The sequence below is a fragment of the Semicossyphus pulcher genome, unplaced genomic scaffold, assembly GCF_022749685.1.
Source record: "Semicossyphus pulcher isolate SPU_LCO1_2020_fin unplaced genomic scaffold, fSemPul1.0.p SCAF_17, whole genome shotgun sequence".
Classification (NCBI taxonomy): domain Eukaryota; kingdom Metazoa; phylum Chordata; class Actinopteri; order Labriformes; family Labridae; genus Semicossyphus; species Semicossyphus pulcher.
Genome location: NW_027211681.1, coordinates 3,842,332 through 3,855,516, shown reverse-complemented (window position 1 = coordinate 3,855,516; position 13,185 = coordinate 3,842,332). Strand labels below are relative to the sequence as shown.

Here is a 13,185-nt window from a genome sequence, read left to right as displayed (position 1 = left end):
GGCTGGAGTGAAAATGGCAGAGTGATGCTGCTGAATTTTATGAATGAAATTGGAAAAAAGGAAGGAGCCAGGGTGGGGAGGGGAAAGAGTGGGCTGATGCGCACACACACACACAGACACATACACACACACACGTGTTGAGTGTCGTGCTTGTTGCTGTTCTTCTTCTCTCGCTACTCAAGGCAGAAGGCAGCAGTGTATAAGATGTGGTTATAAGAAGAAAGCAACACAAGGTCAACAGAACAGACTTTATTAAACCCATCACTGTCATTACAAATAGTGAGGCAGCAAATATAAAGTAAGTACAAAAAGAATGTGTCTTCTAATCTTGAAGACAAAATAAGCGCTGGGAAACATTATTTACAGTATGCTTACATTATACAAACAGTTTGACTGCAATATGGCATCAATGTCTCCTTTATCTTTACCCATGTGTTTTGAGCATAATTACAGACCGAAATGTTATGTAACATATTAAACCACTGAGTCCTGTTGAAAGAAGCAGGATTATTGAGTTAACTGGATAACTCTGGAGTAACACTTGCAAGTACAAGGTTGGACTCAACATTAGCTATCCAGCCAACAGCCAGGCCACTTCTTACAATAGGAACCTGAACAAAGCTCTTATTCTAAAACCATGGACTTGTTTCTGAAGTTCATCCAGATGCTTTAAGTTAATGTCAGATTGGACAAACCTTTAGAACAATTAAATGTTTTACTGTAGGCAGCTACTGCGATGTCTACTCTGACAGATGGAGCACGACCTATAGCTTCGATCTGTGCTCAAGGGGACAAAATGAAGGGCACAGGAAGGGTACCTACAGGTCAGCACCAGTGACTTGCGAGACTCAGGGTTGTGGCAGCCCCGTTTAAACAATGCTTCAGCCGCGTGATCTGAACGTTCTCAGGCTCAGCTGTAACGTTATCAAAGAGCGAGAAACTGTAAAATAAGGCAAAGTTGGTTACGCAGATCAGTGTGTTTACAGAAAGAGTAAGAACAACTACAGATCCATCCTTTGTGTGTCTGCTGTATAAAAATAACGCCCCTGCTTCCTGTAAATGTCCAAATGATGGTTAGATACATCCGCGGCCTCCTGGTCCAAATATGTTTGTGTTGTATAAAGAGAAGAAGAGCTTCTTGTCCGTTATCTTAATCTGCTGATTCTTACATGCAGTCCATGGAGTTGTCCGGCATCAGTCCAAGAGGCGGCATCTTTCCTGGTAAACAGGACGGGGGGAGCATGCTGCTGATGTTGGGGGACGGGTCAACGTTCTCGCTGTCCTCCATCTTGTCTGCTGAGCCCTCCCAGTTAATATGGAAGCGGGTGACTCGAGGATTGGAGGCCAAGATATTCCTCTGGAGCTGAGAGAAAGAAGGCAACATTGGTGAAACGCTGGAGTTTAGATGTTGTTATTAAGAGCTAACCAAATTCATCCATGGCCGTGCTGGTGGCCATCCTGTCAACTCAGCTGATTAAAGAGGAGTTGATTGTGAAAACACTCCTAAGTTGCAAAAAGAAGTGAAAAGAGCTGTGTTCTCCTTAGACATATAATCAACAAGGCCTAAAAGCATGGTACAAGCTTTTTGCCACCTGGGGAACCCAACCCTGACATTATTATTTTTAACCAATCTGACCAAGAGGGCAAAAAGTACAAGCCAATCAGAGGCACGGCAGCATGCGGGTCGTTGTGGAATAAAGATTGGAAAATAGATAAGGTGCCTTTTTTAATTTAAGTTGTTTAACTTTTTGTGTTTTCAGCACTCAGAGCTTCATTTGATGCACGGACTATATAAAGTTTGATTAATGGATTTTTGCCAAAGCAAAAGTGGCAACATGACCATCATCACTTAATTTTCAGTAGTAGTCTTTGACACTAAAGTAAACTTGTACATTCATGCAAAGTCACGTGTCAAAAAAAGGTCTGAAGATGTGTTTTCCAACCTTTGCAAGCGAAAATACAACCTTGACAGAACAGTCCTAAGGGTGTCTGTTGGCACCCTTCAGACATTCTTTGTGACTAGGGCTGCACTATACTGGAAAAAATTAACATTGCAATATTGTTTTGCTCTGCGATATTTATTGCGATTTTTAATACTGGTTGTGTGCGTTTTCAAGTCCATATAAACAATTAACAATCATACTTGTAAATGAAAAAGTAAAGAGAGTTCAGGTGGAGCAAGTTTCTTAATACAGTAAATACAAATAGACTTGGGGGCCGCTGTTGCGTTAATTATACAGTATGTCATCTTGAACGGTGTTCAATCTTAAGGTGCTTTTTGACAGCAGGAACTTTCCCCAGGAACTAGGAACCTTTTCAGGAACTCATTTGTTTTGCAATATTTATTGCCATATTAAAAAAAACAGGCAAATTATACCAGATTAATGCAGTGTATTTTTATGTCCATATAAGTCTATTTTTCTCACTTATAAGCCACCTCTTGAACAGAATGCCTGCCTCGATCATCCCATTCCCTATAAACCCATCCAGTTTACAGACTGGTGACACACAGACTATACTGCACAGCGGTCAGTTCACGCTGAGCTGTGCTACGTGATATCAGACAGACTTTTCTGACAGAAGTTTTCATTTTGCACCAAGTAAGAATAAAGTAGCAGCTTGATGCATTTCACTTAATTTGCTTCCCCATCGCACGTCCTGTGATGTGACTATTGCACTACTAATTGCGACTGTTAAACGATACATCGTGCATCCCTATTTGACACATAACTAAATTAAATTTCGTATGCCATCTGATGCATTCAGAAATAATAATGTATAATGTAAAATTGTTGTTTTCTTATTATTGTCTTTTGCAACGTCCTTATTTTTCATGTTCATCTCAAATGACCATGGAAATGAGATTGATGGTGCATCCTGACTAATCCACCTTTTTAATCAGACCTTTTTTAAGTCAGAAAAAAAACATTCACAAACTCACATACATGCCAAATGTTTTGGACATAAGTTGTCCTAAAATATTACTAAACACCCTTAAAAATGCCAAAAAGGCCTCTAAGATCTGCTGGGTTGGGTCTGCAGGCTATTCCAGAGTCTTGTATAGAGTCAAAGCGTGATCAAGTGTTTGTGAGTGTTGACTGAAAGCATTTTGTGCTCCTAGCTACACAAATAAAATGATCATAATGTTTTATACTTTATAACAGGCAAGCCTCCTCAAAATAGATCATGATATTTAGAGTTTGATCCAATGCACACAAGTGTCTGAAGTGATATATCCTCTACAGTAAAGAGAAAGAAAATACAAATTATATTATAAAAAAGGCTAAACTTTTCATGCTACACTTGTGTATTGATGCTACTTTTAACAATAACTTATACTTTTGAGCACCAGAGGGCAGCAGAACACAGCCTATTTATCAATCCTTTTCACAAGCATTACCCACGTATTGTGATTCAGTCCAGTGACTACAGACTGTGTGTGTGTGTGTGTGTGTGTGAGTGAGTGAGTGAGTGAGTGTGTGCGTGTGTCTGTGCGTGTGTGTTACCTGAGTGTAGTCTGGTTTAAGAGGTGGGTTTTCCCGTAGTTCGGGGTCGGTGTATTCATTGTTGACATAGTAACCGATGCGGATAAACTCCTGTCCACGGTAGGTGCACGTTATAAGGACCACAGTCACTCCGACAGCATCACTCTCTGGAATCAGCCCTGTGTTAGGAGCATCAGCCTGAGGGGAAAGCCATCAACACATTTAGAAAGAAATTACATCAAAGTACAACTCAGTATTCATTCTATTACTGCAGCACTTAGCAGGAAGAACAAGATGGCAAATACATTTACCTAGATTTCCTTGACCTATATTTCTATAATGTATATATATATATATATATATATATATATATATATATAGAATAATATATATATTGAAAGAGTATGAAAGGTAACATGTGACCACAGCTTACTTACTTGAAACACGAACATGTGTCTGCCTGCTGGCACTGGGCCGACAAGAACAGAATCCAGAACCTGGTCGTATTCCTCGCTCTCAGCTGAACCTACATAGATGATCTTCCACTCCAGATCTGTCATCACAAACAAAATAATGAGACTTAAAAGGGTATAGTTCTGATTACACGGCATAAGAGTTACACATGGTTAACAATATTGGTGAATAGGACAAGTTTCACCAGAATCAAGAATTGGCATTGAGATCATCAGAGTCTGAATTAGTTGAAAAAAGGATATACTTACATCACTTGACATACATTTAGAGCATGTATCAAACATCAACAGTAAATCAATAATAGACTAATGTATACTCCTGTTACACTGACAGTTTGTTTTCTGCTATAAGGAAATGTCTTGATACTCCAGCTTACCATCAACCAAACAAAAATATGTTGTTAACATAAAATTTCAATCAATTTTAACTAAAATGCAATCACTTTACAACCAATTTAGTCGCAATGACTGCGCTATCTTTACAGTTAACATCTACATTGATGTCACCACAAGTAACCTGCCTTTCAAGTTTACATGCCACTAACTGCTTACCCGGTTTTCCTCCCGCGGTTCGCGGCAAATCGTTAAGCTTGTCTGTTGCTACAGTAACAAAACGAGATCAACCAATCAACTCCTCAGAAAATCTGCGGAGAACCAATCACTGCACAGAGGAGGCGGGGCGCTGAGCACAAACGCGCCAGCGCCAATTTTCAACCACTTGTCAAATTATATATCTTTGTGCCCGGCATATTAGCATAACATCCATGTATCACCGGACAAAACAGTGTTCTTATTAATTATTTACATCCATCCCATCAACCTACAATGTATAAGTTAGCATTGAAGCAGAGAGCAGGCTAGTGTGGAGCAGTTAAGATACTGAACATATACATAGCATTTGAAACAATACCCACCTTCCGGCAAATCCTCCATGCATTCAAAAGTTATTTCAAACTGAAACGGGTTTCCAAACGGGCTCGGGTTGTCCAACACGGCAACATTTAACACTTGAACCTTTGCCATTGCGGTATCTTGATATCTTCGGAAGCACCTCGACCTGGAAAACCTGTAAGCTTTTCTCTCACGTGAACCAAGTTTAACGGGTCCGTCGGTGTTTTACTGTCCCTCAGCTCCCGGGTTCAGCACGATAAGGTGTTGCCTGTCTTCAGGACTGTAAGTTAATGTCTGTTTTCTTTATTGCCCAAGAACACCAACATGACCAAGCTGCGGCTGGAAAGAGGAAGTACGTCACCCTTTCTTCTTTGGCCTATTTATTTATGGCAGGCCACATGCGGCGTCGTTGTGCGCTGCTGCCCCCAATGGTCAATTGTTAAATATGTTTTATAAAACAACAACAAAACCCCACTAAAATGGTGCTACTTGAAATCCAAGGGCCTAAAAATAATAAACTGTTACTTTGTAAGTTACAATGTTGAAGTGGGGACACTTTTTTTGGCGTCTTCTTAAGTTTCAGACACATCTCAAGATTGATTAACACAGCTCTGTATTCTTTATGTCAGAATTATAACAACTTACTGGTCACCTTCCTAAATAAAGTGTTCGATTTCCTGATATTGTCAACTGATATAGAGTAAGTCATTGTATATCTCCTACTAGCACTAGCATTTTGGTTGTTTAGTTAGTTTACAGTATTTTATTGATTTTTCATACATATTTTATCATTATTTTGTGTACTAATATAAAGTTAACTCTTCTTACCAGGTTCAGTCTAATACTTTATTTGCAAGTAAAAATAATGTGCACATTATTGATAATAATAACAACAATAATGATAATAATAATAATAATAAGTAGTAGTAGTAGTAGGAGTCTGTATGTAATAACATTTCTACACATTAAATTCATAAATAAAGTATTTTGGAAGCATCACTTTTTTTTACCCTGTTTTATCAACTAAAAATGTGCCCTGTAATTATTAGAGATACATGCAAGTGTGATTTATCTGGGTCTTTACCCTCTTATTCTCTAACCTTTCATATCAGCTAATATTATAATGAGCTAACTGCTGACAGACAGAATCATATAAAATTAAAATAATTTGAAATGAAAATGCTATTTCCTTCAGTTTCACTACTACTGACATTCATGTTGTTTGTACATCTGGACCAGTTTTTCATGCTTGAAAAGATGGGATTCTGTTCCACAGTGTGACACTCATTTGTGAATCTATGGGCCACCAATTCAGGTTCTCTCACTGAGCACATAGTGATGACTGAGGGGAGATAATTGAAACCCACATTGGTTCTTAAGCTATCTCTGACAAGCTCAAATGCCACTTTGATCTGAGCAAGCAAAACAAATAAACAGGGCTGCAGTAACTCAAAGCCGCCACTTGAGGTCGGCTCCAAAGTGGGTCAATACCAATGACTGTATATACACTGAACAAAAATATAAACGCAACACTTTTGTTTTTGCTCCCATTTTTCATGATCTGAACTCAAAAATCTAAGACTTTTTCTACGTACACAAAAGGCCTATTTCTCTCAAATATTGTTCACAAATTTGTCTAAATCTGTGTTAGTGAGCACTTCTCCTTTGCCGAGATAATCCATCCACCTCACAGGTGTGGCATATCAAGATGCTGATTACAGCATGATTATTGCACAGGTGTGCCTTAGGCTGGCCACAATAAAAGGCCTCTCTAAAATGTGCAGTTTTACTGAATTGGGGGGGTCCGGGGGGGGGGGGCAGAAAACCAGTCAGTATCTGGTGTGACCACCATTTGCCTTACGCAGTGCAACACATCTCCTTCGCATAGAGTTGATCAGGTTGTTGATTGTGGCCTGTGGGATGTTGGTCCGCTCCTCTTCAATGGCTGTGCGAAGCTGCTGGATATTGGCAGGAACTAGAACACACTGTCGTATACGCTGATCCAGAGCATCCCAAACATGAATATGCTGGCCATGCAAGAACTGGGATGTTTTCAGCTTCCAGGAATTGTGTACAGATCCTTGCAACATGGGGCCGTGCATTATCATGCTGCAACATGAGGTGATGGTCGTGGATGAATGGCACAACAATGGGCCTCAGGATCTCGTCACGGTATCTCTGTGCATTCCAAATGCCATCAATAAAATGCACCTGTGTTTGTTGTCCATAACATACGTCTGCCCATACCATAACCCCACCGCCACCATGGGCCACTCGATTCACAACGTTAACATCAGCAAACCGCTCACCCACACGACACCATACACGCTGTCTGCCATCTGCCCTGTACAGTGAAAACCGGGATTCATCCATGCAGAGAACACCTCTCCAAAGTGCCAGACGCCATCGAATGTGAGCATTTGCCCACTCAAGTCGGTTACGACGACGAACTGCAGTCAGGTTGAGACCCCGATGAGGATGACGAGCATGCAGATGAGCTTCCCTGAGACGGTTTCTGACAGTTTGTGCAGAAATTCTTTGGTTATGCAAACCGATTGTTGCAGCAGCTGTCTGGGTGGCTGGTCTCAGACGATCTTGGAGGTGAAGATGCTGGATGTGGAGGTCCTGGGCTGGTGTGGTTACACGTGGTCTGCGGTTGTGAGGCCGGTTGGATGTACTGCCAAATTCTCTGAAACGCCTTTGGAGACGGCTTATGGTAGAGAAATTAACATTCAATTCACGGGCAACAGCTCTGGTGGACATTCCTGCAGTCAGCATGCCAATTGCACGCTCCCTCAAAACTTGCGACATCTGTGGCATCGTGCTGTGTGATAAAACTGCACATTTTAGAGTGGCCTTTTATTGTGGCCAGCCTAAGGCACACCTGTGCAGTAATCATGCTGTCTAATCAGCATCTTGATATGCCACACCTGTGAGGTGGATGGATTATCTCGGCAAAGGAGAAGTGCTCACTAACACAGATTTAGACAAATTTGTGAACAATATTTGAGAGAAATAGGCCTTTTGTGTTCATAGAAAAAGTCTTAGATCTTTGAGTTCAGCTCATGAAAAATGGAAGCAAAAACAAAAGTGCTTTTATATTTTTGTTCAATGTAGATGGACGACGCGTCTCCATCTGCTCCCATTGTACGAAATTGATGTGCTGCCATCTTGCGACGGTGACTGTTTATTAACGTGGAGAGGCCGGACACACAATGTGCAGAAAAGGACTCAAGTCGAGTATTTAATTCACACAGGATTATACAAAAATAGGCTTTACCATGTGGTTTTTTCATATAGACTAATTATTTGTTAAATTACCAGAAAACATGATATATTGTGATATAGTACAGCGTTATAGAGATGTGAAAAATCCTATATTTTGATATAGGATTTTGGCCATATCACCCAGCCCTAAAGTTGACCATAAGATATACATTTTTACCTTGTTATTAACAAAATGTAAAGTAATATTCTGACCTCTGCCTTCCATATCTCATTGCAATCACAGTTTAACATTAAAAAATGAACAAGAAGAAATAGTAATCTGTATTTCAATATTTTATTTTCCTTTACTGCCGACAGTTGAAGACTTCATACTGCCGGACGAGCTTCTGTATGCCCAAACAGGTACGTCTGTGTTTCTCCATCTGACACTCTATGACTGAGGGCCAGTACTCAATCCAGGTTTTCTGTCCAAGTTCATACTGATACCTGAAGAGAGAGAAGTGAAAACACAGAGGGTTCTTAATGTGGCCAGCTATTTGTTTTCAGGTCATGGTTACAGTCCCTAAATAAATCAGAAATAGACAAACAAATGTGTACTCCTGCCTTGAAAAGAAATGAACACTGATCTGTATGTGACTGACTGAGTAACTGAGTAACTGACTGACTGACTGAGGAGAGAGTATAAGTATTAGTATATTGGACCTCCACTGACGCGACTTTCTGTCTATATGGCTCTGGATACTTTGTTCGGGGAGTAGGCGGGGCTGTCCTCACCTACGTCCGCAGCGCGCACCAGCTTTCAAACACGTTGTCATCGGCCTCATAAGGACAGTCCTTGTAACACATTGCCCACAAAAGCGCACATTGACCTGATGCGGTCAGCCACAAACTAGGTTTTGACCTCGTCTTGTTTTAAATGATGTGACCAGTGCAAGCAAAGACAAAAAAATATGTATGACCTTAAAATTCAACTTGCATATTCATTTAGCTATTCAGACATCAAAGATGTGCTGAGGAGAGAGGCTAACAGGTTGGAGTTTGATTCAAATGGAGGCAGTGCAAAGTAAGTTGTTGTCAGACATGGTGCTGTGGACGTGTGAGACCAATCTGACTGCCGGTGCCAAATTATTAAGAGTCACCAAGTACAGGTGTAAGCCGAGACGCCCACACAGTCTGCACACACTAAACCCTCTGATTTGAACTCATCATTGTGTTTGTGCCATTAATATTATTGGATAATTTCCCTTTATGACTCATTACGACCACCATATCAAAAAAAAAAACGTATCAAAGACTTCGGTTGAAGGATACTTAATTTACATGGTGACAGTTTTTCGACCATTTCACCTGTCACACACACACAAGCACACACATAGAGGAAACTTACGATTGAGTCCCGTGATTTTGAATATCTTTTGATTTTCCCATGATAAGGTAGGCGTTTCCATTTATCACACCTAAAGATTCTTTGCAGTGTGGAAAACTGAGGAATATGCGCAGTTTTCCCAGAGGATCCACGTCAACACTTCCTGTGATTAAAATATCAACATCATTAATCACCTAACAACAGCTTTAATATATAATCAATACTGCTATATATCTCATCTTCCCTCTTGGCGTGCACCATAACTAGAACACCACCACAACACAGTATTACATTTTTTAAGGCGTACTCCTCAACTTCTCCTCAACAGGAGATTTCTGTCTGCCCTGAAACATCAAATCAATGAACGGTTGGAAAATGAGCAAGAGATCAATACAAACCTGCTGCAATCACTTTCTCTATCCGTGCTGTGAAAGTATCAGTGGACGCACCATCTGTTATTTCTTCCACCCTGACTTTGTACACTGAAAGGAGACACGTTTCAGATGTTTAGTTTACTTGCTATCTTTCCCACTCACCCAAACAGACACTTGTTTGGCCCTTTCTAAAACCTTTCCCTTCACCCTTTCCCTACACGCATTCATTCCGTTTCTGAGCTTGCACAGATAGTTCGTTTGCCATCCAAAACCATTAAGCAGGGAATGGGAGTGGGTTGTAAAACCCTCCAACAGCGAGTTCACACCAATGCTCACTAACCCTGCATTCACACGCTCCTCAGATGGTTCAAGTTCAGTCATTCTTCTGAAGTGATAATCTCAAAGATTTCCATTTAAAGATAGAATCTCGTAGATCTCAGTTTCATTCTATTTGGCGGCACCTATTGGCGATAAAAGGTAATTGCAGTCGAATACATCCCAGATAACCAGACTTCTATGGTTGGCTCTCTTAGTCACGGTTTTAACTCTCGATTTTCCTCGCTGACGGTCACTTCCCTTTTTAGACTGTTTGCCTTCATCTGAGCGTCAAAATTGTTTCTTTTTCTTTGGATTTTCACTTATTTTAGAAGTTGTATCTGTAGTCATTGATCTTTTCTATGTTTGTTCAGCCATAGTAGATTACTGTTTACTCGCAACACTTGCAGAGCCCGGAAAAGCAGCCGCTTAGCTCCGCCTCCCCTCTCTGGCAGTTACAAACGGAGCCAACCGTGGACGTCACACATGCAACACTGTCTGGTAATGTGGGAAGTGTGCTTATGCAATTACAGTTTATTGCCAAAGGTGGCACCTGAGAACGAAAATGAGATCTTCGAGATTACAACTTTAAGTTGTATTCTCATCAAAAACGTACAAAATATCCAATACCTTAATTATGAACATGTCTTTGTCTTTGTCTTTGAATTTTCCAAATGAGAAACACATTTTTCCGAGTATTCAGACACCACGTGAATTCAGGGTTGCTGTGCATGTGCAACGCCGTGTGATGTTCGTCATAGAAGACTCTCTTTAAATTTAGGATTATTATACAGACGTTAACATCTTAAAGTTTAGGCTACATTAAATTCAGGATCTAATAAACATGTTTCTAGTCTAGAAAACAAGATACATTGTCACCTGATTGTGAAGTTTTTATATATTTAAAGGTGGTGTTGCAAACACTAAGAGGCCTGATGAGTGCTGAGTGCCCTGTTTGGGAAAAGGCCCATTCACTCACACATCACTGACTTAAGGAAACACAAACACTTACCAAAATCCAAACCAGTCTTTGCGGTGCGCTCGTCATCGTCAAGGTTTTCCTTTGTTTGCATGCTACAGTCATCAGCTGTAAGACAGGCACATAAACAGACTCATTCACAAACCTATATGTGTTAAAAAAAAAAATTATTGGATAAAGAACCTGCTAAACCTCCGTATACTAGTTACTTCTAGTTATCATATGTTTAATGTTAATGTGTATTTTAATTAAGATGGTAAAATGCACATTAATCAACTTTTGCACTTGGGTCCATCGTGTAAATGTGCTGGATTTAACCACACAGTTTCCTCTGCAGTCCCCGGCAGGTTGATCTAAGGTACAAAGCATTAAAAAAATAACCTCTAATCACATAGACATACAAAATCACATAATCACACACATCGCACATAAGCACAGACTTCTTTACTGAATGCCATTAACCTGGCAGTTTGTTTGCATGTAAAATATATAAATAAATGTATGTCTGTATGTATGTAAACCCATTTATGCATTCAATATATGGGGCAACACCTGTGAGCTAGTTCAGTCAGGCAACTGGAGTTGGACTGATTTCATAAGTGATATGCGTCACTTTCCAGTTGGATGATGAGGTCGGAGCCTGGAGGGCAAACACGAGCTACAATTACAAAGAGAGTTATCTGAGCTAAAAGTTTTAAAGTGTTTTCTATGTCATAAATATTGTGTTTGAATTACGCATGAATGAATGATCACTGCTGTAATCATCTCCTTTGATGTACTGCTCTTAGAATGCCACTCTACAAGCCCCTGGTGGGGTTTTAGACAATTCTCCCTCATGTTCCTTTGTGATCATATATATATATATATATATATATATATATATATATTTTTTTTTTAAATACAATAAATATAATAAAAAATATTTTACCTCATTCACTACAGGTATTTGTCAATCTCAGAGTTTGAATCAGACATATACAACATTTTACTGACATTGACTTTATGGATTAATTTCAAGAGATATTACAAAGTCACATTTCTTAATTCTATCTCACTGTACAGCGGCCTAAATATTAATACAGTTAACTCCTGTGCTCCAGCTGGCACTGACTGAAATGAACTTTATTTTGAGCCAACACAGAAGAGCCAAAAACTGCAGTTCCTCAAGTGTCCACTCGAGGCTGGCTCCAAAAGCCAGTCAATCCTCATTAGGCCCACATTAAAATGTCACACTTCACAGCAGAAATAAACATTTTTACAGCCTGATACAAAATTTTTTTTTGTCTGGCTGATTTTTCTCTTCAAGACAAGTGTACAGGTGAATTTTTATATAACCCACTTGTATAAATCATATTAAGCCTTAAAGTTAAACATAATCAGGGGTATGGTCGCTTTGAGTGACAGGTGTGTGCCGCTAGCTGTCTGCTAGGTGTCTCCTAAGCTAAAACCGTCACTTAACTTAACTTCTGGGCCGTGCAGGTATACTGCAGTAGACTTACTTGGCTTTTATATAAGCCAGGTATGTCAGGTGACGTTCCCAAAGCTCTCTTAGCTTCCTTCGTCTAACAGATAAACAACTGCAGTCAGCCACCACAAATAGAATTGCATTCTGTGGGAAATATCATGATAAACGAGCTGAATCACCAGCTAATCAATTAAATAATGAATTAAATACAGAACAATCTCATTCTGCGTCTTTTCTTAAGTCTAAAGTTGTTAGTGTTGGTTTTGTTTGCTTCTGTAGGTCATAGAGACTCCATATCAAAGTATTAACAGTTAAAAACTGCTCATAGCAAATGTTTGTTTTGAGAGTTTCGGTGTTCTTGTTTACCTGCAAGACATGTACATTCACCACTTGTACAGTGCCTCGGTAGCTGTCCATTTTTCCTCTCGGGATGATAGAACTTAACACAAGATGTCTCTGTTACAGGAACAAAAGGTATTTGAAATATATATTCAAAGCAAGTGTAAATTAGATATCTTTAAAAAATGTCTCTTAAATGTTTTCTTATCTAATCAGTCAAGTAGACTCAAAGCTATTTGCAGCTAAGGATACATTCTTAAGATGAATTAA

At 39.7% G+C, this 13,185-nt stretch overlaps 2 protein-coding genes across 2 annotated transcripts in view; both read right to left on the bottom strand.

The window, feature by feature from the left end:
• Positions 1–282: 282 nt before the first annotated feature.
• Positions 283–5,176, bottom strand: asf1bb (anti-silencing function 1Bb histone chaperone). Its single transcript, XM_069665207.1, has 4 exons — positions 4,873–5,176; positions 3,923–4,038; positions 3,507–3,683; positions 283–1,363 (listed from the first exon to the last, which is right to left on the bottom strand). The coding sequence occupies exons 1-4, from the start codon at positions 4,979–4,981 to the stop codon at positions 1,166–1,168; spliced, it is 600 nt and encodes a 199-aa protein (XP_069521308.1). The 5' UTR covers positions 4,982–5,176; the 3' UTR covers positions 283–1,165.
• A 3,245-nt stretch (positions 5,177–8,421) lies between these two features.
• The window catches only part of LOC138594332 (complement C3-like), a 49,569-nt gene continuing 44,805 nt past the window's right edge, over positions 8,422–13,185 (bottom strand). Inside the window, exons 37-41 of the mRNA XM_069665395.1 lie at positions 12,943–13,032; positions 11,145–11,219; positions 9,842–9,925; positions 9,465–9,606; positions 8,422–8,563 (exon numbers count right to left, since the gene is read on the bottom strand). Coding sequence (XP_069521496.1) covers positions 8,422–8,563; positions 9,465–9,606; positions 9,842–9,925; positions 11,145–11,219; positions 12,943–13,032 — 533 coding nt within the window. The remainder of the gene's footprint in view (positions 8,564–9,464; positions 9,607–9,841; positions 9,926–11,144; positions 11,220–12,942; positions 13,033–13,185) is intronic.